This window comes from Syngnathus acus, chromosome 8, assembly GCF_901709675.1.
Source record: "Syngnathus acus chromosome 8, fSynAcu1.2, whole genome shotgun sequence".
Taxonomy (NCBI): Eukaryota; Metazoa; Chordata; class Actinopteri; order Syngnathiformes; family Syngnathidae; genus Syngnathus; species Syngnathus acus.
The window spans coordinates 492,174-518,727 of NC_051093.1; the positions used below are offsets into that span (position 1 = coordinate 492,174).

The 26,554-nt window shown below is 48.2% G+C and overlaps 4 protein-coding genes across 9 annotated transcripts; all 4 read right to left on the reverse strand.

Annotated features, from left to right (window-relative positions):
• Window positions 1-1,329: 1,329 nt before the first annotated feature.
• hgs (hepatocyte growth factor-regulated tyrosine kinase substrate) lies at window positions 1,330-18,247 on the reverse strand. 6 transcript variants are annotated; one of them, XM_037257150.1, is made up of 20 exons: window positions 18,046-18,246; window positions 16,892-16,976; window positions 16,736-16,811; window positions 16,537-16,629; window positions 15,971-16,088; window positions 15,832-15,884; window positions 15,436-15,504; window positions 15,166-15,290; window positions 6,741-6,852; window positions 6,558-6,656; window positions 6,387-6,485; window positions 6,279-6,317; window positions 5,989-6,153; window positions 5,589-5,802; window positions 5,343-5,515; window positions 3,348-3,488; window positions 3,009-3,192; window positions 2,799-2,932; window positions 2,477-2,659; window positions 1,330-2,259 (listed from the first exon to the last, which is right to left on the reverse strand). In XM_037257150.1, the coding sequence occupies exons 1-20, from the start codon at window positions 18,080-18,082 to the stop codon at window positions 2,134-2,136; spliced, it is 2,325 nt and encodes a 774-aa protein (XP_037113045.1). In that variant the 5' UTR covers window positions 18,083-18,246; the 3' UTR covers window positions 1,330-2,133. The 6 variants fall into 6 exon arrangements, with proteins under 6 accessions (XP_037113045.1, XP_037113042.1, XP_037113044.1 ...); XM_037257147.1 differs by having other exon boundaries at window positions 6,741-6,849; window positions 15,971-16,094; XM_037257149.1 differs by having other exon boundaries at window positions 6,387-6,482; window positions 15,971-16,094.
• Window positions 18,248-19,524: 1,277 nt separating this feature from the next.
• cldnk (claudin k) lies at window positions 19,525-21,365 on the reverse strand. Its single transcript, XM_037257302.1, has 2 exons — window positions 21,081-21,365; window positions 19,525-20,475 (listed from the first exon to the last, which is right to left on the reverse strand). The coding sequence occupies exon 2, from the start codon at window positions 20,354-20,356 to the stop codon at window positions 19,709-19,711; it is 648 nt and encodes a 215-aa protein (XP_037113197.1). The 5' UTR covers window positions 20,357-20,475; window positions 21,081-21,365; the 3' UTR covers window positions 19,525-19,708.
• Window positions 21,366-21,486: 121 nt separating this feature from the next.
• On the reverse strand, window positions 21,487-23,748 carry btr02 (bloodthirsty-related gene family, member 2). Its single transcript, XM_037257100.1, is given in 7 exon segments — window positions 21,487-22,136; window positions 22,278-22,304; window positions 22,374-22,539; window positions 22,598-22,708; window positions 22,711-22,809; window positions 22,928-22,934; window positions 22,979-23,748. Coding segments are annotated over 7 exon segments (1,254 nt in total). The 5' UTR covers window positions 23,284-23,748; the 3' UTR covers window positions 21,487-21,597.
• A 203-nt stretch (window positions 23,749-23,951) lies between these two features.
• On the reverse strand, window positions 23,952-25,289 carry LOC119126075 (GTPase IMAP family member 7-like). The gene is made up of 2 exons (XM_037257101.1): window positions 25,271-25,289; window positions 23,952-25,093 (listed from the first exon to the last, which is right to left on the reverse strand). Exons 1-2 carry the CDS (start codon window positions 25,287-25,289, stop codon window positions 24,015-24,017), a joined length of 1,098 nt encoding a protein of 365 aa, XP_037112996.1. The 3' UTR covers window positions 23,952-24,014.
• Window positions 25,290-26,554: the final 1,265 nt, after the last annotated feature.

Sequence of the window (26,554 nt, forward strand, 5' to 3'; positions counted from 1 at the left end):
GTAGAAGATGGCTGGATGGACTTTTTTTGCACGTGTGGAGGGCGTTGACAAAAATAATACTCTGGAGTAAAGTTCAATTAGTTACTCCTCAAGTACTGAGCAGATCTGCAGTCACTCAAAATCACGTGACTCGGACTCTGTCACGCCCGTGCCAGAGCACGCTCGGCCGGCAACTTCCCTCAGCCACACCCCTTCATCACCGTAATGTCTGTCACTTGCTTCCTCTTGTTACCTTATGTATTTAAGCCCTGCCCGTGTGTTTCTCCCTGTCAGTGTCTACTGTTGTCTTCCGTGCCTGTTCGCGCCCGGTGTTCCTGTCGTCTGGTTTCCCCCCGGTCTTGTCTGGAGGCTCACGGTCAGAATTCTATCCTTGTCCAAGTGGACTTCTGTCGGTCGGTATGTCTGTTTGCTGGCCGTGAGTCTCTGTCCCGTATGTCTCTTCGGTTCCCCACCAGACTCCCTTCCAACTCCCTTTACTTTCAATAAACCCCGGTTCAAGCTGCATTTGGTGGCCTGGCTCTACTCATTCCTGACAGGACTCAAGTGCAAAAAAATGTCAAATGTCTGTAAAATAAAAATATAACTAGCATGTTGAATCTAGCTGTGTTTGACAGAGTAAAATTAGTATTTTGTCTTAATAAAATGTATGTTGCATTTGAACTACTCTCACAAGCACAATCGAGCCAAATTGTTGTTGGTAAATGTTACGGATATGTACATGTAATGCATCGCTAATGACTAGCCAGGGGATTGTAGCTTCGTGTCGCACAAAAATGTTTCTTCACAAAAATACCCCAAACCAAGTTGCGTTAAATCTCACATTTTGAGTAATAATTACATAATACACAAATTTCTACATAATTACACATGCAACTTATCCCAGAAGTTACACTAGTATACACCGTATATAATCCATTACCCACCTATCAATTGTAACGTAGCACAGGGTGCTCTGAAGCACGAAGTCTGCGCTCCATCTATCACCTGCACTCGCATCCCACCTCGGTCATCATGCCACATCCACCATTCTTCTACCTGAGCCGATTGGAAGCCTCGGAGGGTCAGACCCAACGTAAGACATCTCTTGGGGTTCTCATGGACGCCTTCTGTCCCGCAGGCCATGCTGCCGTCTCCACAGGTAGAAAGGAACTCTGAGCGAATGTGCACAGTAGAAAGGAACTGGGAGCGAGTGTGCTGTATTTTTCATACAGGTGGAGATGAAAGATTGCTACAAAAGTCACTCAACTCTTGATTGAGCAGAATAGAATAAAAGGTATAATGAGAACTGCGTGTGTTGTTCTTGAGCCAAACAACGGGGAACGACAAGAATGAAGCGAGTGGACAGTAAGAAGATATTTATTAAATATAAATTTAAAATGACTTGCAAGCCAGACAGATGGCTTCAATGGAGTTAAATAGGAGCACAAAGTTACAGGGGGAGCTGATTGGTGAGCGGCCAGCGATGGAGCAAAAGCGTTTCCACTTGTCCCGGAAGTTGTGGCGTCTTAGCGGGCACGTACGGTGCGAGGGCTGTCACGTGTGTGTATTTTAGGATCGGTTTTGCTCAGCCTCAGCGCTTCAACCGTGAACCTTCTCCCAACTCGTTTGGAATATTGCAAACAATTCAGGACAAGGAAATGCCAAAACAGAAAATTCAATGTTAGTTTCAGTGGATGGCAAAAAGGACGAAGAGGAAAGAAGCAACGAGCGGAATGTTAAGCTTGCGATCTTGACTTTGTGCCATTCATTCAGAGCCGCTCCTTAAAGACACGCGCTTGTTTTAACACCTCTCAGTGTATTACAAACTCCGTATTCAGACAGGCTACACTCTGGAATACAAAAACAAACAAAAAAGTGAACATGCATGTTCCCATCCGAGCCAATTCTTTGCCCTGTAGTTATTTTCTTTTTCATTTCTCTACTGAGAGACTATTTATGAAGGAGGAAATACAAGGAAGAGGTCATGAGATGCGAGTTAGCTCCCTCACTCCCACACTAGAGATCATCACAATATTTCACATCACTAGGATGTGACAGTGAGAAGGGTGTGTGTGTGTGTGTGTGTGTGTGTGTGTGTTTGGGGTGGGTGGGGTCGTAGTGTGCGAGTTGCCTCATCACGAACAGCGGCAGCGTTCAGTCGAAAGAGATGAGCTGTGCCTCTGCATTACCAGGGACTGCCTGGGGAGGGGCGTGCTGCTGGTGCGGCGGCAATGGCGACTGCTGCTGTTGCTGCTGCTGAGGGCCACTAGGAGGAGCCACCTAAAAGAGTAAAACCAGACATTGTGCTTGTTTTTTTAAGAATTAAAAATATGTGCATAAGGTCAGAGCTTAGATCTTCCAATTTTCTAAAGCAAGATTTGACTTTGAGAACTTTCATTGTATCTGTTCCCAAAAGCTAACGCTGGCTTGCAGTTAGGCTGCTACATAGTGAAAGCCAAAAAATGGTGCGGGGCTGCAATGCTAAGAAAGAACTGACCTGTTGGTACATAGGCTGCTGGCCGGCCATGTACGACTGTTGGACGGCCATGTTGGGTTCCTGCCCCGGAAGTGCTGAAATCATGTTCTGCATGCTGTAGGTCGGGTAGCCCATGTAGCCCATGCCATTGGCAGGCGCAGCCTGGGACATGGGGGGCAAGCTTTGCGCCTGTGACGCCACATTCTAAGCAAAAAAAAAAAAAAAAAAAAAAAAAAAAGGGGGGGGGGGGGGCACAATCAAGCCAAATGCTGCTTGTTATTGGGAACGAGCAGGGACTGTTCCAAAACCGGACTAAAATGCATTTGTCTTGATTTGAGCAGACCTGGTAGCCTTGCGAGGGTGTGGGCTGGTAGTTAGAGTAAGGCACAGCGCCGGCCGGCGGAGCCTGACTAGGAGGAGCCGGCTGTCCATTGCTGGCAGCGGGCTGGTACATGTAGGCATTCACCAAATTGGGATCTGGACCAAAGCGTGAGTGAATGAATGAGGAGAGAGCAATCAAGTGGAGGTGAAAAGCGAGGCCTCCTCAGGTTACCTGAGGCAGCAGCCGGCACGGCCTGGTACTGCGGCGGCGCGCCCTGGCCTGCCTGGTTCATGTAGAGGTTGTGCATAGGGGAGCCTTCCACTGAGTTAGCTGGACTGAAGGTGCCCGGGTAGCTGGGCGGAGCTCCAGGCTGGTACACCACCCCGCCTGCTACGTTGGGGGGCAAAGACTGCATCTGTCGAAGAATTACGCTGACTTTTACACTTTGCTGTGGTGGAGTGTTTTAGTGTTTGAACAGAAGCCGTTTACTATTTTGTTTCACAGTTAACTCGTGACAAGCACTTGGTGTCTTATGTGGCGAAGGAATGCTTTGCGTGTGTGCGCGCGCGCCTGTGCGTAGGGCAGAGAGAAAGCGGGCATCTGAGCTCTCATCTGGATGGTGTGCTTCTGCTGCTCTAGACGCATCTGGCGCTCCTTCTCCTGCTCCTGCAGGCGCTGGATGGCCAGCTGCCGCTGCATCTCCAAGTACTCCTACAGGGCACAGGCAGAAGAGTGACGACTCGGCAACTTTCATGACAATGGCCTTTTCCATTGTTCCGTGTTGTGTCATTTGAAGATGCTGTTGGTGGTAATTATTCATTAAGTACAGTGCCTTGCGAAAGTATTCGGCCCCCTTGAACCTTTCAACATTTCGCGACATTTCAGGCTTCAAACAAAGATGTAAAAGTTTAATTTTTTGTCAAGAATCAACAACAAGTGGGACACAATCGTGAAGTGGAACGAAATTTATTGGATAATTTAAACTTTTTTAACAAATAAAAAACTGAAAAGTGGGGCGTGCAATATTATTCGGCCTCCTTGCGCTAATACTTTGTAGCGCCACCTTTTGCTGCAATTACAGCTGCAAGTCGCTTGGGGTATGTCTCTATCAGTTTTGCACATTGAGAGACTGGAATTCTTGCCCATGCTTCCTTGCAAAACAGCTCAAGCTCAGTGAGGTTGGATGGAGAGCGTTCGTGAACAGCAGTCTTAAGCTCTTTCCACAGATTCTCGATTGGATTCAGGTCTGGACTTTGACTTGGCCATTCTAACACCTGGATACGTCTATTTGTGAACCATTCCATTGTAGATTTGGCTTTATGTTTTGGATCATTGTCCTGTTGGAAGATAAATCTCCGTCCCAGTCTCAGGTCTTTTGCAGACTCCAACAGGTTTTCTTCCAGAATGGTCCCGTATTTGGCTCCATCCATCTTCCCATCAATTTTAGCCATCTTCCCTGTCCCTGCTGAAGAAAAGCAGGCCCAAACCATGATGCTGCCACCACCATGTTTGACAGTGGGGATGGTGTGTTCAGGGTGATGAGCTGTGTTGCTTTTACGCCAAACATATCGTTTTGCATTGTGGCCAAAAAGTTCGATTTTGGTTTCATCTGACCAGAGCACCTTCTTCCACATGTTTGGTGTGTCTCCCAGGTGGCTTGTGGCAAACTTTAAACGAGACTTTTTATGGATATCTTTGAGAAATGGCTTTCTTCTTGCCACTCTTCCATAAAGGCCAGATTTGTGCAGTGCACGACTGATTGTTGTCCTATGGACAGACTCTCCCACCTCAGCTGTAGTTATCTGCAGTTCATCCAGAGTGATCATGGGCCTCTTGGCTGCATCTCTGATCAGTCTTCTCCTTGTTTGAGATGAAAGTTTGGAGGGACGGCCGGGTCTTGGTAGATTTGCAGTGGTCTGATACTCCTTCCATTTCAATATAATTGCTTGCACAGTGCTCCTTGAGATGTTTAAAGCTTGGGAAATCTTTTTGTATCCAAATCCGGCTTTAAACCTCTCCACAACAGTATCTCGGACCTGCCTGGTGTGTTCCTTTGTCTTCATGGTTCTCTCTGCGCTTTAAACAGAACCCTGAGACTATCAAAGAGCAGGTGCATTTATACGGAGACTTGATTACACACAGGAGCATTCTATTTATCATCATCAGTCATTTAGGACAACATTGGATCATTCAAAGATCCTCACTGAACTTCTGGAGTGAGTTTGCTGCACTGAAAGTAAAGGGGCAGAATAATATTGCACGCCCCACTTTTCAGTTTTTTATTTGTTAAAAAAGTTTTAATTATCCAATAAATTTCGTTCCACTTCACGATTGTGTCCCACTTGTTGATTCTTGACAAAAAATTAAAATTTTATATCTTTATGTTTGAAGCCTGAAATGTGGCGAAATGTTGAAAGGTTCAAGGGGGCCGAATACTTTCGCAAGGCACTGTACCTCAAAAGCCTATCCACCATTTCAGCCATTCATTCATCCATTTATTCATTCTTTCATCCCTCCCTCCCAGCGGGTGCTGTGTGGTGCCCCATCTGCGGTGAGCTCCAGTACCTGCTTCTTCTGCCGCATGATCTCCAGTTTTTGCGCCAGCTGCATCTGCCTCTGCCTCTCGGCCTCCTCGGCAGCGCGGCGCAGTTTCTCCATGTGCTCATCCCTCAGCGCATTGAGGGCCGCCCGGGCATCGCGCACCTGAGCCAGCTTGTCTTGAAGCCCCTCGTAGTATACTGCCGGTGCCGTGCGAAAAATGAACGACACGCAGAGCAGGAGGGAGGGGAAAAGCCCGGCCACATGACTCACGTCGCTTCTCGTCCAGCTGGTTAAGGATGTCCAGGAGCTGCGGGTGCATGTTGTTGATGGACTGGAATAGAGACAGCACGGCACTATCGTTGGTGATGCTGCGCCCGCGCATGTGGTTGCTCTTCATGCGGTTCAGGAAGGTGGTGACGGCGTTCTGCAGGGCCTTCAAGAACTGCTCGTGGTTCTCCTCCGACTCCCCGTTCTGGTACTGCTGCTGGAAAGGCAGCCATATTCGGGGAAGTAAAGCAAAGCGCCGTGCCAATTCCAACAACATGGATTCAATGGACGGTTGTCCTCAAAATTTGACACTTTCCAGCTGCTGCACCCGAGTCCACATCTCGACCCAGTTGAAAGAAGAGAACTTGTGATCAATCCCAACAAACAAAGTATGGCTGGATACCTCCACGATGCTGACGGGCTGCATGGGCGCGTGAGCTTCGACGGGCTGGCCGGCAGTCGGCGCCGGCTCGGCCAGTGGCGCGGGGGCTGGCGCCGAAGGTGTGGGACTCTTGCGGGCCTCCTCCTGCTTCTTCTCCCAGTACGTTCTGTTGAGGTAACGGGCCAGCTAAAACAAGATCACAGAGAGGAAACTGATGCGTGGATTTCAAACAAAAGAAAGGAAAACTGAATTCATGAAGCCTGATTCAGCTGAACGTTCGATCCCAACCTGAATTTGCAACATGACCTTACCTCAGGGTCGACTTCCTCAGCAGTGGGAGCAGAGGAATTCTAAATTAAAGAGAGTCAGTAAAGCTATGTACAGCTTTGCGAAGACAAAAGACGACGGCGGCGCCTTACCACGGGGGCGGTGTAGAGGGTGCCGACCGGGGGCGCCGAGGAGGTGACCGGGGTGGGCTCCGCCTTGGGATACGCGGGGTGGTATGAGTTCTTCTGCTTCTGCACGGGAGGCTTCTTAAGACATTTGTGCATAATGGCCAGCGAAGAAATGGCGGCCGCGCGGCGTCCTACCATTCGCTCTTTTTCCTCTGCCTCACTTTGGGAGAGGGCGATGGCCAGCTGCAACTCCTCCTCCTCCTGCAGAGCCGCCTCATCCCTTTTGGGAGGCATCTGGGTGACGAGAGAGACCAAGAGGGAAGATTTGCTTTGGCTTCGTCCGGCGGTACTGAGCGCTCGCACAATTTGTTTCTTTACCTGCGACTGCTGGGACAGCGGGCTGGTGAGATACTCGGGAGGCAGCTCTGCAGCGTTGGCGGACACCGGTTTGATCTCGGCTTTTCTAAGCGAAGGAGAGGAAGGGTGGCTGCTTGGGTGGGGGGAGAGAAAGACTTGTGAATGAGCAAACACAAAGCTTTGTGGAGCGACAGCCGGCACACGACAAATACCGTATTGGCCCGAATATAAGACGATGTTTTTTGCATTGAAATAAGACTGAAAAAGTGGGGGTCGTCTTACATTCGGGGTCTAGACATTATACACATTCACTTGTGCGCAGCGGTAAGTTAAAGGTTGCTGGTATCGACTGAGTATGTTGCTGTGATCATGTGCGTCTTTGACACAAAGTGAGTATATACATTTCATTGTTACTACTGTCCACTGTTGTGCCGTTTGTCCGATCGCGGTTTGCTTCGTGTGCGCGCCGTTTGATTGACAGCTCCGGTGCGCCCCTTTAAGTTTGCCTCGCATCGGACGAGTAGCCGTTACGCAGCGGCACGGCGACTAACGGTCGCCAGCAAATGTATTTTGTTGTCTCAATGACTTATGTTTGGTGTGTTGCCGAGAGTATTTCATTTATGGTTATTTAGTATAGCGGAACCGTTACGCGCAGTTAGTTATGTAATGTGTGCAGTCTACTAGTGTTGTGTGATGTCAGAAGTTGAGCGTTGACTTGCATGCTGTATTTCTGTCTGTTGCGCGCACACGCACACGCGCACACCCCACAGACCCTTCATACAATAATCGAACACACAAGAATCACTTTCACACACCCAAAGACTCACCCATGTACACTACACACACCTGCTCTCACATCCTTACGACCAAACATGTGCCTATACCCTTATGCCAGTTTGCCTGTATGCCCCTATGAGCGACAGTGCCTTTTTTTCAGGGATGAGAACGACAAATGAAACAACCCCACTGAAAAGTAGCCGGGCTCTGGGGGCCGCAGGCCCCCCACCAATGGGGGCCGGAGTGGGCCAGGGGCCACAGGCCCCCATTGGGGGCCCCTATTGGGGGCCACAGGCCCCTATTGGGGGCCACAGGGCCCACAGGCCCCTATTGGGGATGCAGGGGGCCAGGGGCTCAGGGGGCAAAGCTCCCTGGAAACTCCTGGATTTTGGCAGTATAGCAACCCCAAAACCATTCATTTCATCACTCAATTTCTACAGTTTTGTTAAAAACATATTCCTACTTGGTGGGCTACCAAGGTGAATATAATGCATCAAAATGGCACAATAAATTCTGGAGTTTTTCCTTTTGATGAAAACTGTTAATTTTTTGCAACATCTATCTATCTATCTATCTATCTATCTATCTATCTATCTATCCATCTACAGTGCCTTGCGAAAGTATTCGGCCCCCTTGAACCTTTCAACATTTCGAGACATTTCAGGCTTCAAACAAAGATATAAAAGTTTAATTTTTTGTCAAGAATCAACAACAAGTGGGACACAATCGTGAAGTGGGACAAAATTTATTGGATAATTTAAACTTTTTTAACAAATAAAAAACTGAAAAGTGGGGCGCGCAATATTATTCGGCCCCCTTGCGCTAATACTTTGTAGCGACACCTTTTGCTGCAAGAATTCTTGCCCATTCTTCCTTGCAAAACAGCTCGAGCTCAGTGAGGTTGGATGGAGAGCGTTTGTGAACAGCAGTCTTCAGCTCTTTCCACAGATTCTCGATTGGATTCAGGTCTGGACTTTGACTTGGCCATTCTAACACCTGGATACGTCTATTTGTGAACCATTCCATTGTAGATTTGGCTTTATGTTTTGGATCATTGTCCTGTTGGAAGATAAATCTCCGTCCCAGTCTCAGGTCTTTTGCAGACTCCAACAGGTTTTCTTCCAGAATGGTCCTGTATTTGGCTCCATCCATCTTCCCATCAATTTTAGCCATCTTCCCTGTCCCTGCTGAAGAAAAGCAGGCCCAAACCACGATGCTGCCACCACCATGTTTGACAGTGGGGATGGTGTGTTCAGGGTGATGAGCTGTGTTGCTTTTACGCCAAACATATCGTTTTGCATTGTGGCCAAAAAGTTCAATTTTGGTTTCATCTGACCAGAGCACCTTCTTCCACATGTTTGGTGTGTCTCCCAGGTGGCTTGTGGCAAACTTTAAACGAGACTTTTTATGGATATCTTTGAGAAATGGCTTTCTCCTTGCCACTCTTCCATAAAGGCCAGATTTGTGCAGTGCACGACTGATTGTTGGATGGTATTAGAGAGGGTGTTGGAAAAGAGGGTGAGGACACGGGTAAAGGTGGACGAGATGCAGTATGGTTTCATGCCTGGTAAAGGTACAACAGACGCAATTTTTGTCATCCGACAGATGCAAGAGAAGCACCAGGAGAAGAGGAAGAGGTTGTACTTCGCTTTTGTCGACCTGGAAAAAGCGTTCGACAGGGTGCCAAGGGAGGTGGTGAGGTGGGCCCTAAGGAAGTCGGGTGTGGAAGAGGGACTGGTAAAGGCTGTGATGGCTCTCTACTGCAGAGCCTGCACAACTGTTAGAACAGGAGTTGGCGACAGTAATGGGTTTGAAGTAAGGGTAGGGGTGCACCAGGGATCAGTGCTCAGCCCATTACTGTTTGCTATCGTGATGGATGTGGTATCGAGGGAAGTGAGGGGTGGACTACCATGGGAACTGCTCTACGCGGATGACCTGGTATTGATGGCTCACAGCCGAGAAGACCTAGCTAGGAAGCTAGCGGCCTGGAAGACATGCCTGGAAGTGAAAGGAATGAAGGTGAATGCGGCAAAATCAAAGGTCATGGTCGGTGGTGCTGGCCTGGGAGTGATATCGCAGTCAGGAGCATGGCCATGTGGAGTTTGCGGGAAGGGAGTGCAAGCTAACTCTATCCGGTGCAAGGGTTGCCAGAGATGGGTACACCGAAGATGCAGCGGAGTAAAAGGCAGCCTACTAGCTGCAAGTGAGACCTTCCAATGCAAGCGGTGTAGGGGAGAAGTCGCCCAAGCAGACCCAGCTGAGCAAGAGGGGCTCGTGGTAGATGGGGAGATGTACGAGGTGGTGGACAGCTTCTGCTACCTTGGAGACATGCTTAACCCTGATGGGGGGGTGGACATAGCAGTGACCACAAGGGTGAGAAGTGGGTGGAAGAAATTCAGGGAACTCATGCCCTTCTTAACATCTAAGGCCCCATCCCTGAAGATGAGAGGCCAAGTGTACTCAGCCTGTGTCAGAAGTAGTATGACGTACGGAAGTGAGGCATGGGCCCTGAAAACAGAACATGAAGACAAACTAAACAGAGCAGAAATGAGGATGATCAGATGGATGTGTGGTGTGTCAATGAGGGAGGAAAAGACCAGTGCAGAGCTGAGACAGAAGATCGGAGTGGAGTCCATAGTGGATGTGGTGAGGAGAGGCAGACTGCGATGGTACGGACATGTAGTGAGGAAGGACGAGAACGACTGGGTGAAGAAAGTTATGTCGTATAACGTAGAGGGAACAAGACCCAGTGGCCGACCTAAAAAGACCTGGCAGATGACCGTGGCAGCCGACATGAAGGCACTCGGCATCAACCACGAGATGGCCATGGACCGTTCCCGGTGGAAGACGGCCATATCGAGAACTCAGTCCAACCCAGCGGCGCCTGGAAAGCGGACTTTAAAACGATGATGATGATGATGATGACTCTTCCATAAAGGCCAGATTTGTGCAGTGCACGACTGATTGTTGTCCTATGGACAGACTCTCCCACCTCAGCTGTAGTTATCTGCAGTTCATCCAGTGTGATCATGGGCCTCTTGGCTGCATCTCTGATCAGTCTTCTCCTTGTTTGAGATGAAAGTTTGGAGGGACGGCCGGGTCTTGGTAGATTTGCAGTGGTCTGATACTCCTTCCATTTCAATATAATTGCTTTGCACAGTGCTCCTTGAGATGTTTAAAGCTTGGGAAATCTTTTTGTATCCAAATCCGGCTTTAAACTTCTCCACAACAGTATCTCGGACCTGCTTGGTGTGTTCCTTTGTCTTCATGGTTCTCTCTGCGCTTTAAACAGAACCCTGAGACTATCAAAGAGCAGGTGCATTTATACGGAGACTTGATTACACACAGGTGCATTCTATTTATCATCATCAGCCATTTAGGACAACATTGGATCATTCAAAGATCCTCACTGAACCTCTGGAGTGAGTTTGCTGCACTGAAAGTAAAGGGGCAGAATAATATTGCACGCCCCACTTTTCAGTTTTTTATTTGTTAAAAAAGTTTAAATTATCCAATAAATTTCGTTCCACTTCACGATTGTGTCCCACTTGTTGTTGATTCTTGACAAAAAAATTAAAATTTTATATCTATGTTTGAAGCGTGAAATGTGGCGAAATGTTGAAAGGTTCAAGGGGGCCGAATACTTTCGCAAGGCACTGTATCTATCTATCTATCTATCTATCTATCTATCTATCTATCATTGAAGTTTTATTCTTTAACGATATCATGACAATAGCCTAACATTAGCTTACATGTAACATCATGTTACCCACATGCTTGTAAAAGTAAAAACATACCTTTGCTTTTTTTTAAATTTATTTGTGATGTGCTCCTTAATGTGCTAAAGAACTTTTAAATATTCTGGATAATTTTGGGCTTTCCCAGCATGTCACAGATCCAACACATAACAGAGGTCACATATTAGATCTAATTATTTCCAAAGGGCTTAACATCTCCGAGGTTGTGGTAAATGATGTTGCTCTTTCTGATCACTACTGTGTCTTGTTTAAAATGACCACCCTTGCTAACCCAATGAAAGGGGAAGCAGAGGTAATCAGAAAGCGTCATATAAATGATGACACCTGTGCATTATCCGCCCAGGGTTTTACACCATCACCAACCCTTCCCTCGGCTCTAAGTGATGACCTTGTCAACAGTTTTCGTTCCAATGTTAAGACTGTTATTGATTCTATCGCCCCAATTAAGACCAAAGTTTTGTTAAGAAGGAAAAAGTCTCCCTGGAGAAATGCCACACTGGTTAAAGCTCAGAAAAGAGTATGTAGACAAGCAGAACATAGGTGGCTCCAGGTTTATTACATCTACAAAGAGAGTCTTCACAGGTATAACCAGGAACTGAAGAATGCAAGGCAATCATATTTTTCTGAGATTATCAATAGAAACAGCAATAATACCCGGCGTACCCGCACATTTTTTTCTGTTGTGGACAGGCTGACTCACGGCACAGCGTCTGTCCCTCCTGAACTGCTGTCTAACAAGGCATGCAATGACTTTGCAGCCTTCTTCACAGACAAAATATTACAGATAAGACAAGCAGTGTGCAGCTCCGGAACGATAACACTTGCGCCTTCCTGTCCTACAGTCAATCTAGGACATTTTAGCCTCATAGATTATACAACTAACAGAAATGGTTTCAAAATTAAAACCTACAAGATGCAGCCTTGATACTCTGCCTTCCAACTTTTTTAAAACTGTTTTTAGCTGCATAGCTCCAGATGTACTGCAGATAAATACTTCTCTTCAAGCAGGCTAGTTTCCCCAGGCTTTGAAAACTGCAGTAATAACACCTCTTTTAAAAAAAATAAAAAAAATCTGGATGCCACAACAAGTTGTAACTATAGGCCAATATTAAACCTACCATTCCTGGGGAAAATCATTGAAAAGGTTGTTTTCCAGCAAATTCATGCTTTTATGATGCAAAACAATCTTTTCAACACATTTCAGTCTGGATTTCAGCCACACCACAGCACTGAGACTGTACTTTAAAAGTCTTAAATGACATTCATCTAAATAATGATGCAGGCAAATCCTCTGTCCTGGTATTACTGGATCTCAGTGCTGCTTTTGATACAGTTGATCATAACATATGACTCAGCAGAAAAGTGGGTGGGACTTACCGGAACTGTGCTACAATGGTTCAAATCTTACTTACAAGATAGAGACTTTTTTGTGTCAATGGGAAACCATGAGTCTGAGAGAACTAAGATCACATGTGGGGTTACCAAGGGTCCATTCTGGGGCCGCTACTTTTTAACATCTATATGCTACCCCTAGCTCAGATTATGGAACATCTCAACATCTCATATACTTATGCCGATGACACAACTCTATCTCAGTGACCATAGTCCCCTACTCGCACTGGGTAACTGTATTCATCAAATCAATCAGTAGATGTGCCAGAATTTCCTCCAGCTAAATGCAGAAAAGACAGAGGTGATCATTTTTGGACCTAAAAATGTAAAGGAAAAGATCAGCGCTCACCTTCGCTCTGTCATTGACAGCTACAAATCAAGCCAGAAATCTTGCTGTAATTATTGACTCAGACCTGAACTTCAACCGCCATCTTAAGTTTATCACTGAATCTGCCTTTTACCACCTGAAAAATATAACTAGAATTAAGGGGTTTCTGTCTCAAAAAGATATTGAAAAACTTATTCATGCATTCATTTTTAGTAGGTTAGATTATTGTAATGGCATCTTTACAGGCCTTAACAAAAAATCCATCAGGCAGCTGCAGCTGATCCAGAATGCTGCTGCCAGCGTCCTCACAAACACCAGGAAACTGGTCATTAGATTGCTACACTGGCTTCCTGTGAGTCAAAGGATAGATTTTAAAATCCTACTGCTGGTCTACAAAACGCTGAATGGTCTCGAACCAAAATACATGCTTGATCTACTTGTTCCTTATGAAGCATCCAGACCTCTCAGGTCATCTGGAACTGGCTTGTTGTGTGTCCCAAGAACAAGAACCAAGCAAGGAGAAGCACCATTCAGTTATTATGCTCCTCACCTGTGGAACAAACTTCCCATAGATCTGAGGTCTGCTCAAACTGTCAGCTCCTTTAAATCAGGGCTAAAAATGTTACTGTTTACCACAGCATATTCTTAAATTAAATCCTCTTTCTAATTTTTTATTCTTGATTTTGTATGCATTATATTCTGTATTTTTTCCCCGTTTTTATGCTCTATGTTCTTTGTTTTTTAATCCTTTTTATGTAAAGCACATTGAGTTGCCTTGTGTGTGAAATGCAATATATAAATAAATCTGCCTTGCCTTGCCTTAATGTTCAAAGCGCCGCGACCTCCATAGCTTATCACATCTTGACAAAGAATGTACAAAACCTTCCCCGAGACATCTAATTTACGGATATGTTCCATCAGGCAGGTGGTTACGGACTGTGTTCCGAGTTGTAAGATGACGCTGCTCTCGAGCCATGCCCATCTGAAGCAGTTCCTGATCCCGTTCGTCTCTATTTCCCTGGCACGATCCTAGTCTTTTTTCTCTAAAACTTTCGCCATGCTGGCTAAATTTTTAATTAATTTTGCTAATTAGGCAAATGAGTAGGCAAATGATGTGACGAAAGTAGCGCCAAAACGCTGCCGAAAATAAGGCGGCTGTTGTCGCAATACTGCTGCCCCCCCATATATAAAAACAATTTTCTCAACGGATCTACACGATTCACGAAAATGATACTACCGACGAAAAAAAACCACGGAAATCCGCGGATCCGTGGAAGATTCTCATCCCTGTTTTTTGCCAATAATTCAGTAAAGCAATCAAAACTGAACCACGTCTTCCCTCCTGCGTTATGACCGACACCTGGGGTCGAAAAGAGCATAACCATCCGAGCCAAACCCTATACAGACCTCACGCTCCCCAACAATAGCGGTAACAGTTTGCATTATTTTATTGCAATGTTTTTCCTTATTCCAATTTGTTTCAAGACTAGTTAGACTTCACTTTGATGGTTAATACAGTTATTGCAATTTTGTCGTTTTATCACAGTAGATTGGTTTATTTGCATTTCAAAAACCAGAAGCCATTCATTTACAAATGTGATAGCACTTTAGTTTACATGTTCAGATATTAAGATGTGATAGACAGTTTTTGCATGATTTGAATGAGGCAAAATAACATGCTTTTTCTCTCAAATATATTGTTATAATCATTTGTTTCAGATGTAATCATTTTCTGTATAAAAATTTGGTGTTCAAAAAGTCTTTTTTCAAACTTGAGTCTTGAAAAAGAGGGGGTTGTCTTATAATCAGGGTCGTCTTATATTCGGGCCAATACGGTAGTAACTTTCTTTTTTTTAACTAGGAGCACAGTGCTCCCTTCCCTGAAATTTTAGGAGGAGGAGGATTTACAGGCTCACATTTTTAATCAACTTGTGTCAATACTGACATTTGCACTCCAGTTTAAAAGGGGCCAAAGTGTGGAGCCGCAACAAGATACTTTCAAGAGAAACAACAAATCGGCTTATTTACTGGTTGCACTTGAAAATATTAAATATTCAAATTTGGCAATCGCTGAGCACGCCTTCTCGTGCCGCACAAGGCCGTATTGTGACGCCGTGGCCATCGCGTCTTTTGCAAACTTGAAACCTCAAGTGTGCGGATTAGCCAAAGTCCACGTAGGCCAGGTACTCACTTGTTAAGCTGCTCAAAGCAGGGCTCACACACACGGACCTCCTTCTCGATCCCAAACTTGGGGATGGTGGAATACTTGGAGGAACACTTGCCGCAGAAGATCTGGCCACAGGCTCGGCAATGGTGCTTGGAAAAAGACGAGAGAGAGCGCAAAATCCGGTTCAGGCTGCGAGCGCAGGTCATCAACGCCTCTGATTACAAGCAGCGGCTGAAAGAGCAGTGGCAAAGTCCATGTGGCGCCATGGCCCATTTACAGGCACGCCCCGCCTACCTTCCTTGTCATCACTCCAAACTGGACTCTGCACCGGTGGCATTCCTCAGCGTCCACCCAGTCCGGGGCCTGAACCGACAAAAAGGCGCATGCTATGTCTGATAGGGGCACGAGACAAAACGGAGCTTCCTCTTACAATAGCCGTAACAAATACGGCGCCCCCTCGAACCAATAGCCGAATCGGGTCCCCGAGCGCAATGGCGAAGTGGTTCAAATGCCGTTTTTTCCGTGCCACCCAAGTGTATGCGCCCCGCGGTCTCCTGAGCGCCCCGCGGTCTCCTGAGGCCAAACAAATGAACCGAAAGCGAAGGCAAATGCCTCACACTTTGCTACACAGCTTTTTGCTAAGCATACAACCACACAAACACCCCCCCCCCCAAATGGAGGTAATCTTACTTTTTCTGCGGAGAACATGGCGTCACTCTCCTTAAACTCAGGGAACACGTGACCTGTGGATGAGAAGCTTTGTGACGTCATCCGCTCGCTACCATGCCAAACAAAAGCGGGTCGACTGAGCTCCGAGACAGCCACCTACCTTCCACTTTCATGATCTGATAGGTGTCTTGCACCACTTTGTATTTGGGCTCGTTGCGGAAGGCGTGGGCCCAGGCTTGGATCAAGTAGAGGATTTTGCTACGGACGTTTGGTTCCGTCTGTTTCTGGTGCAAGGAAAATGACATTTTCAGCGCGCGCATGCGCGCACACACACGGACACGGACACAGTGTCTTGGCCAAAGTGTTGGGTCTGCTCACTCGCTGGCATGAAACACAATTACCATGGTAAATAGCATTGGCAAATCAATTTGCAGCACTTGAGTCACGACACCAATGCCACGTTGATTTCAATTTGTGCGTCAAGTGCGCAAAGGCCGCCTGGCTCTGGTTTCCTGGCGCTTTCACATTGCTCTTCATTAGCTGCTGCAGCGTTCATGATGGTGGTGTTACTTCAAACCACCGTGCTGTCGCGAAACGGATGGAGGTGCCGTTCCATCGAACGTGCCGCCGAGCGTCGTGACAACCCATCAAATGTTGGCAAGCTGGGAGGAGTTTGGACAAAATGCACTGGCGCTCGCCTGCATCTGAATCAAATGCACACATCACCTTGCTGAGATCCTTCAGCTCCTCCATGGTTTGTTTACTCGCCACTTCATCATGAACAGTCTGCCCACAGTTCTTAACCACTGACTCCAGGACCTGAAGAGGGAGGAAGCATCGTTTGTTACGCCATTGGCAACAACACGGCGCATAAAGATGACATTCTTTCACGTGTGCTTTTTCCCCTCAAACGGAAACATCTTACCTCAAGTGCATAGAGGGCCACATGTGGATTTTTGTCAGTCAGCTTCTTCTTGATAGCACCAATTGCATACTTGGCCCTGATGGCAAGGACATCGACCAATTCAATCAGAAAAAAAAATGTGGGAGAAGACAATCATCTCAAGACGGAGTGACCGACTGAGTGTCTCCCTGTCGAATGAGATCGCAGATTTGCAGGATGGATTCCCAGTCGGTCTCCAGCAGCAGCTGACTGGTGGCCTTATCTGGAAATAATCACAGAGGGGCGTGACGCGGCGAACCGACAAATTGTAATTATCATTGACGAGCACGTTGAGCATCTCCGGGAGCGAGCTGCTCCATCGCAGGCTCCTCTTTGCATTGTCAAATGGCAATGCCGATAGGATTGCGAGCTTTATTCAACGCCGCCTGATGGTAATGTGAATACGTGTTTCTATTCAAACGCGTGACCGGAATTCAAAGGCCATCTTGATTTTTTTTTTTTACAGTCGTTACCTAAGGAGACAGGGATTTTGACCATTTTAAAGGTCACGAGGCCAAGTAACAAAGAACAGCAATGGCTTAATTTTGCATAAGATGACGAAGCATCTCAAGTTGTCAAAAAAACATATCTTGGTGTCATATTTTGGGTAGTACACAAATCTGGGCTTTAACAGGCCTGTGTTGACTTAAAGCCAGTTTGACGTTTGACTCCTTCGGTGGGAAAACTACTGACATTGTTCTGTTTGTGGCTGGACATAAGTCCACACTGACATTCGCTTTAAACCGTCTTGCCACTGAGACAGACTATTTTGATCATGATGGTGGCACTTAGTATGGCTTTAGGTAGAGTTTGGTTTAGTGTGTGTGTGTGTGGGGGGGGGGGGGGGGGGGTCTTTATTGCGAGACAATCTGATCCAGAAGAAAAGCTTGACGTGGTCAAAAGAGGAATTCGAACTTTACGAAACATTTTGAATCACAGCTTGGTCGTCATGTTGACGTTGCTTTATTTCCATAAGGAGGCGAATGATGCGTGTGTTAACGTTACTTGCTCAAACTGACTAGTGTTCTTGTCGCACGTACGACTCACTTTAATAAAATGGACGCCATTATTCTCTTCGAACGTCGGTTGACACAATCTTGGATTGTAACGCCTCTTATGAACATGAGCGAGCTAATCAGGGCCTTCGGCGGCCGATTTTGTTAGCAGCCAGGCTAAAATTAGCTTGGCATTAGCGCCACGGCGTAAGTGAGTAACGACACACTGTTGAAAATCAGCGCACTTTGACCACACAAAGTCGACTGCTAACATGAGCGATTATGAGCGCGACTTACCGAGGAGCCTCTCGAATGTACCTCCGCCTTTGCCCATAGTTGACCGAAAGTCTTCAAGTCGCTGTCGATGCGTGCGTGTGTTTGTATGTTTCTCCACTCACTATGCTTCTCACCGTTTTAGCACGGTGGCTAACAGCTAGCCTCAAGTAGCCACCGAACACTGAAACACAACGCACAGCTGTCCACTGGCTCCCACTTCCGCTGCACAAAATTCAACATGCCGAAGGGGTTAGCGCCCTCCTGCGTAAATACACAACACAACAACATTGACTCGAGTCAGTGACGTACAAAAAAATGAATATAAATTACAGGTATCTAACTTTAAAAAGGGTAACTAACGTTTATGTTTTGCATCGTAACTTTATCCTAGCTGCAAATGGACAACTGTGAATGTCTCCATGCCACGCAGCTGTTAATAAAAAAAAGAAAGAAAAAAGAATATCACTATGCACCTTCAAACCACACAAGAATTGAGGCAATTTTTTTTGTATTTTTATTTCAGTTCTTTTTTTATGGACTTACATAGATTAGTGGATTTCTAACTTTTTACGCAAAGTTCCTTCTAAAAAAAATTCATTTGCTGTGTATTTTAATCTAATTTAACTGAAGAGAAGTGCAGCGCCCATGTTCAAACTGCATGTTGTAGTGACATAGAATAATATAAAAATATATACTTTAAATGGGCTGAGCAATCGAAGGTCCAAAGCTAAAAATAAAAAAAATAAACGTATTACAACTTCATCTGTTATTTCTCAGCATTTTTTTTTCTGCGGAGATTAATCCAACGATGAAAATTCAAAATCCCATTCAGTGGCACCACCAGATCTGTGTAGCTCCGGTCGACGCGCTGCCCCGATTAGCAATTTATTGGCACCTCCTTACTGTCTATTGTCACTTGAGATATGACTCACTTGCCTTACTGTATTCAACAGTGAGCCCCAATCAGCTTTGTTCCAGGCTGACGTCGGTCCTGTGCGAGTCACTACCTGGCACCCGCCCGCATCACTGGGGCTCATTGTTTATCTGGTGCATCATCAACTCGAATTGTGTTTTTCCAGCTGCCGTTATCGGCATGCAAAAGAGCATAGTATATGGGTTTATTTTAAGCAGAATATAAGATTGCATTGCATTCTGTTCCCTCTGTACAGGCTGGAGGATGGCAAGGATGACACAACAATGCATTATTCGATGGTTCTCGTGGGCCATGGCAAAAGCCACTGTGTTGCGTACTCGAAACAAGCAAGGATGGCTTCATTTCACAGACGAAAACACACTGTTGTTGATAGATTGTAAGCCTCCCCCACCGCAAAAATTATGTCTAGAGTCTAAACTCTAGACTGTAATTCAGATTAATTTCATATTAGTAGGCGAGTGCCGTACGCTTCTGTGTTTACATTGTGACTTTTGTTTTGAAGCATGTATCAAGCCTTTTGAATGTTAGTGTAGTAAGTGTTTGGCAAAAATGGCACAAGAAAAATGTTTTATACGAGTAAAGGCCAAATGTTTTATTGTAATTTACAATGGCATACATACATGGAGGAAAAGGTTATTTGATCATACATGGAGTTCAATTTTCTCTAAGCCTGCCGGGAAATATTAAATATCAAGAGGGGGGTGAAACAGGCTCATCGTCACGGATCTCGGAGCCGGCCGGCCGGCGGTGTTAGACGTAGCCTTTGACCTGCGAGGCGGGTGCCCGACGGGGGCTGCTTTCTCCGCTACTGAAGGCGGGTGAGCCGGGCGCGCCGGGCGGACTGGAGCCGGCGTACAGCAGAGAGCCACCGACCAGGAGCAATGCTGCCGCCCCCCAGCCCACATAGAGCCCCGGGCCCAGTTCACGCTTGTGCGGGGCGGCCACATGCGGGTCGTAGAAATCCCGGATGATGGAGTGGGCGGTCCAGCAGACGGGCACCAGAAAGAGAAAGCCGGCCACGGCAAAGAGTACCCCCGAGATACGGGCGATGCGCGCCTTGAGGCTGCTGAGCCCCACGCACTTGGTGCACTTGACCCCGAGCACCCCGAGAGCCAGGGCCACGGCGCACAGCATGACCGAGAGCACCGTCAGGCCCCGGGCGGCCTGCATGTCGCTGGGCAGCGCCAGCATGCTGTCGTAGACCTTGCACTGGATCTGACCCGTGCTCTGCACGATGCAAGTCATCCACAGGCCTTCCCAGATGATCTGAGCGGTCACCAAGTTGTTGCCGATGAAGGCGGTGACCCGCCACAGCGGCACCAGGATCACCACCGCCCCGGCCACCCAGCCTAGGATGGACATGATGAGGCCGACCAGCTGCATGCCCGTTGTGGCCATCTCGCTCGAACGCACCCGCCGCGCTGGAAAGAAGACTCTGCTTGTCGAGTGTACGTCTTCAAATGCGTTCCCCTGCTTAGTCCTTTGCTTTCAGGTGATGAGGTCACTGCGCGGGTGATCTAAAAAGCAGCCCAGAAACAATTGGTTCATGACGTTGAAGCACGCTACGGCGAGGTCTCCCGTTTGAGTTTTGGACGTCTCATTTTTTTACTTCCGGGGGGGAGGGGGCGCGACTTTTTGGATCCGCTGAGGACAAGCACAGCAGAAAATGGACGGATTCACGGCATACAGTTATCGTAAGTATTTGGAGCGCCCAGGCCTGTGTTTTGTTGATTCCAGGGAGTAGCACAGAGAAAGGCAGTCTTTGACAGGCAGCCTGTGGGTGTCGAGCTAAGCGGCTAGTCTCACAAAAAGCGGCAAGCCGCTTGGCAAACAAGCCGGCTTTCATGGAGACGTTTTGGAGTGGGCCACACAAGGCGCGCCTCAGTTACCATCTGCGTTGACCCGTCAAACTGCATTCCTCATCAAAGCCTTTGAATACTTTGGTGAAAGTGATTTCTCCCTAACAATCAACAATGACATCTGAAGCAAAATCTAGTCAAGTGGATCCAGATCAGAAGAAGCTCTTGCTATCCATCATCATCGATGACGTTTGTCTGAGTTCAAACAAACTTTTGCTGTCATTTGACAAACAAACAAAAAAGGATAACCTCAACTTGTTTACCTTAAAGCGGGGTCTTCCTGTCTTGTCTTCGGCAGTCTCAGCAGATCAGCCGGTCCAACGTCCTTGAGGTACTGTACGGGGAGGGGGGTCGACTGGATTCCGCAAGCAGGCGTCAGAACCTCGATCGGCGTCAAGTGGCAACGAGACGTTGCCACTCGAGTGGTGTGGCCGTGGGCACAAGCGTGTGCGTCAAGACATGAATGTGTCTCCCGGTGCCTGGTGTGCGAGCACAATGAGGTGCTGTTTGGCTGCCGGCGAGCCTGCCCCGCCCTCGCCTTCTGTCCCGATAGATAGATAGATAGATAGATAGATAGATAGATAGATAGATAGATAGATAGATAGATAGATAGATAGATAGATAGATAGATAGATAGATAGATAGATAGATAGATAGATAGATAGATAGATAGATAGATTGAATGAATGAATGAATGAATGAATGAATGAATGAATGAATGAATGAATGAATGAATGAATGGGCGCCACAGACGGCAAAGGATTCTTGCCGCCATTCCCATCAGATGCTGCAAAAAGCCGAGCTAATGACGAGCGGCTGTGCATTCTTGCCAGCGTGCAGCCGGCCGGGACAGAAGAAGGGGTGCAGGCTGTCTGTGAAGGTCTCGATGAAGGTGTAAATGTGGACACCCGTGTCGGCGCAGTAGAACGAGACATGACCTTCGGCGTAATCCACAAAGATGCCCACTTTGCGTGGCCTCTGCTACAGCACAACATCCGGAGAGTCGTTGGCAACGTAGCGTCTGTCCGCCTTCAGGCTGAGAGTCCAGAAGCCATTGGTGGGGCAGACGCCGAAGCAGCCCTTCCTGTTGATGGAGCTGCAGACGGCACCCAAGCTCCACTCTGTCTTCTCGCCGACCTTCACCTCCCAGTAGGCCCTTCCGCCGCTGAAGCGCTCCTCGCCGAGGACATTCGCCACACGCTCAAAGTGTTTGGGGTAGTCCGCCACCTCGCGGCGCTTGTCACTCTGCCGCACCTGTTTTCTGTCGTCGGAGAGCCACAGAGTGGGGTGGGCCGTCTGGGCGCTTAGATTCACGTCCACTGGAACAAAGGCAGGCAGGTCAAAGTGCTGGAGCGGGGAAGAAAACGTGTCTGAATTGGCAGGGGTTTTTTCGAGGGGGGGGAGAGTCTGATTGAAAAGGACTCGAACACAAATTTGTGTCCGTGCAGATAAAGACTCACCAAAGTATCTCTCAATTCGTTTCAGTTCTGCAAGTAAAAACAAGATCAATGCCAGCTTAGCGTCAGATGCTCACTTTAAATGCGGTCAAAATGGACCTGATTTGGACAGCCTGTTGACCTCCGCCTTTATCTTGGCCATCATTTCCGACAGCGCTCTCCTGGTGACCCCGAGACAAGGGTCGCTTTCTCGGGTAATCATGGACCAATCCTTAAATTGGACCGGATGTCCGTCCCGCGCAACATTCGGGAAGAGACAAAAGGGCTTTGGGCGGGCGCTCAACAAACGTCACGGTTCGCTCGCGGCGGCTGGCAAGACTTACCGTGGAATTTTTTTCAGGTGTCAGGGAGTCAGGTTCGGCAGTCTCCTTTGTCAGTTGCCCAATTTCCCGCTCCAGCTCCTTCACCAGGCTCTCCACTTTCTTCTGCTCGTTCCCTCAATGCCCGCCGCCACCACCTTGTGGCTCTTCTCCATGGCGCCGACCAGGGCTGAGAAGACTCTCTGGCTCTCGCACACTTCTCGGCGGTAAGAGTTCTGATTGATCCGCACAAAAGCATCAGAAATGCCATGCAGTAATTATTTGGCAGTGGCCTTCAACTTTACCTTTCGGAGCTTTTATGTTTTTCTCAAGTGAAAAGGGTTTTTGGTCGACATGTGCCCTGCATTGGGCTGGCAAGCAGTCCAGCTTGCACGGCTTTCTCACCCCAGTGAGGGAAGAAGCCACACGCAAAGGGGAGAGATGCACTGGAAAAGAAGAAGGCACCTTCTCCTGCAGCGGCTCCTGTCGGAGATTTGGGCCAGGACGCGATTGACGCTGATGTCGGGCCTGTTGGCAAAGAGTCTCCTGCAGCGCGGGCAGTACGTGGACCGGTGTTGCGTCCAGTGGTGGCAAAGGCAGGCCAGGCATAAGCTGTGCCCGCACGGTGTGGTGACTGGGCCGCTGAAGACCTCCTCGCACAGAGAGCACAGCAGGGACTTCTCGGGGAGGAGTCCGACAGGCGACGCCATGGCTGCCGCCGGGAAAGGTTCAAAAAGGTTGTTAGCAGCGTAGGCGCCGTCCTCGCTGTCCGTCACCTCCAAATGATGTTGCAACGGCCCCTTACTGGTAATTCCTCGGTCGTGTTCTGACAACGGACGCCCCGTTGTGCTGGCTACTGCCGTGGTTCAGATTGAGCTGCTCCCCACTCAGGAACAAAGAATGGAGGGTCGCAGCTGTTTGGAATGTACAAAGCATATGGACCAACAGGTCCATGCCACACACGCGGGCGACGTATGACAAAATCCTGCTCTGCTCGTGTTATGTGCAGTTGTCTTCTGGCTGGTTGACAAGTCTGGCTCACAAGTCTGCTCGTACCTCCCCGCAGGCTCGAGGCAAACAAGGAAGTCGAGTTCTCAAGTTTCCAAGGTGTGTTGCCTCATTGGCGCTCTGGACTACAACAATGAGGGGAGGGGCCTCGACAAACAACGGCGCCCTGGACTACAACAATGAGGGGAGGGGCCTCGACAAACAACGGCGCCCTGGACTAGAACAATGAGGGGAGGGGAATCGTCAAACAGCGGCGCTCTGGACGAGAACAAACTCCACATGAAATGGGGGGCAGCTTGAATTTCCATGATTTGAAAGAGCATTTTAAACATTTCTCCAGTTCCAATTTGCTAACAAGGGTCTCGGGTGCGGTGAGTGCAGTTGCCTTCACTTTACGGGAATGAAATGTGGCCGTTGTTTTCTTTGCACTCCGTCAGGGCCGAGGCGTGGCAAAGAAGCGATTGATGAAGATGGAGTTGAAGTCGAGTCTGGCGGGCGGCGCCACTCTGTCTTCCATGCGCTTGGTGGCCACCTGAGCGGAAGCCCCCGCCGAGGCGCCCAGCGCCCCACCGATAAGGCCATACAGCAGCATCCCTCCCGGGCCCTCGATAGAGCCGGCCAGCGTCCCTGTGACGGCCCCTGCCACCGCGCCTGAGCCCACCCCCCTTACCAGGGACGTCCGCAGCCAGCCGTTATCCACTTCGGCTTTGGCCCTGATCTCAGTGCCGTCTTTGCGGCAGTACCACTCATGTGACAGGCTCTCCGGCTCGCTCCGGGCTTTCTGGTCATCGGCCACCGCCTTCTTCATTAGCCTCTTCTCCTCCATCTTCACGCTGCGCTCGGCCTTGCGGAAGGTTCGGCTGGAGAAGCAGGCGCCGCCCAGGGAGGCCACCGTCCACTCGACTTTACGCAGCAGCTCGCGCTCATAGCTGCGGTCCTGCCAGTTCTTGCTGAAGATGTAGAAGCGGCCGCCAAAGTCCTCGATCAGACGCTTCAGGGGCCAGTCGGCGTTCTGCACGATGCCCGCTGAGGCGGTGCCATCCAGGTTCTCGTCGTAGGCCAGCAGGACCACACAGTGCCTCAAGCAGTGTCTCCCGAAGCGCCGCATCATGAGTTGCGGGGTCCTGATGTCGTCGGGCGAGATTTTCTCCATGTCAAAGGCCACCAGGAAGGCGTGGGGACCGGGCACCGTCAAGCACTTGGACCTTCTCAGCTCCATCTTCCTCTTGACACCAGATATGTCCTTATCGTAAAGGTTGGGGGCGCTGATCAGGGCCACCCGTCGCCCCGACAGCTCCCCCAAAATCTTGCGGCTGCCGGAGATGCTGACGGTGTCCTTAGGGAACTCCTCCCGCCCCAGGATGGCGTTGGCCAGCTGGAATTGAGACGCTCCGCTGCTGCCCACCATCATCAGCCTCAACTCCGGGGAGGACCCTGTGGAAGGGGAATGGTGGTCACAAATCAGCACTTGCTTCTTCCTCTTGATGCCGAATGCGTAAGAGTACAAAAGCTCTGAAAATTGTCAAACAGCATCTTTTCAAAGGTTTTCAGCTCAAGTCGGAAAGGCGCTTCCTCCGTGGATCCAGACATACTCAAATAAAGCGCAGGCACACAGCAAAGACGTGTCTGCTGATATTACAAAGACAACTGGCAAGCCATTTTGCCCCCACAGCCCTCGTGCAACCTTACCTTTCCTTCTCTTCTCCATTTGTGTTGTCAAGCCTCATCTAGCAGACAACCATGCAAATGAAATGTGTCTGAGACCGTTGTCACCCCCCCCACACACACACACACCGCCACCACCCACCCCTCTCTGACCCTTTTTCTGGGTCTGCCGGATTGGGTAATTGGGTGCCAGATTTTATATCAAGTGGAAAATGGCCTCAGGGTGCACAGTACAAACAAGCCTGCCTGCACGTTTCATCACTTTTTTCATTATGACCACAATGGTCTGTTTTGTGTGACAATCAGCATTTCACCCATTTTTTGCGTACTGATTCTCCGACTTGATTCCTATTTGACCTCAGACTAAGTGAAATGAGCTTATTTCCCTGCCATTGCTTTTAGTGGCACAGTTCTTTGATATCCGTTCAGCAGATAGCTCTGGATAATCAATACTTCATTAAATGAAATTTGATCCTGCCCGGGTGCAACTCAAATGGTATTCTAAATATAGATCGGTGTCCGGTGTGGCGTCGCAGTAACACGCAATGACATGGAAATCCAGACATGGTTACACAAGCTCAACTTTTTAATAAGACTCTCTGCCTCACACTATGTAAGCAAAATATCGGTTTGGAGGGAAATTTCATTACTACCTCACCCAGTGGCGGTGTGCCCAATACGCGCACTACGCTGTAAGCGTTAGGCCAAGCGCGACGCGCGTGACGTTATTATTGATTATGTCATGTGTGTTGTAGGCTAGTAGCGCCGCATGGCTTGCAGCAGCGTGTCGGAGACTAGTAGCCGCAAAGATGTTGTGGCATTTTAAATCGGGGAATGAAAAAAGAAAGGCGTCTTTATGACAATGAGTAAAGACAACAGCAGTCAGGTAAGCAAGGCAACGTAACCCCTCTCTTTTTGTGGTTAGGCTACCCATTGCCCTTTTTCTGTGGTTAATTTCGTATGGAACATGAGTGAAAATCTTGCACAATGCCGAGTTAAAACGTGCCCAGGTCTTTGATACAGTCAGTACACAAATGCGTTGTAAACTAGGGTTGTCAACGTTTTACTGTTGTTTTGAAAGGTAATAGTTGAGAACCACAAGCTGACTAACGTTTCGTTTTCGTTTAGCTTGTGCAACTTAAGTCTGTGCAATTGAATCAACGCGTGTGAGAGAGGAAAGGGTGTTTTGTTGTCAACGCTTTGCTGTTTCGAAAGTTGTAGTAGTTGAGAACCATCAGCTGACTAGCCATTCGTTTAGCCAATGAACCGTCAGTGCAAGCGAAACAACGGAGGGAGTCTGAGCGAGAG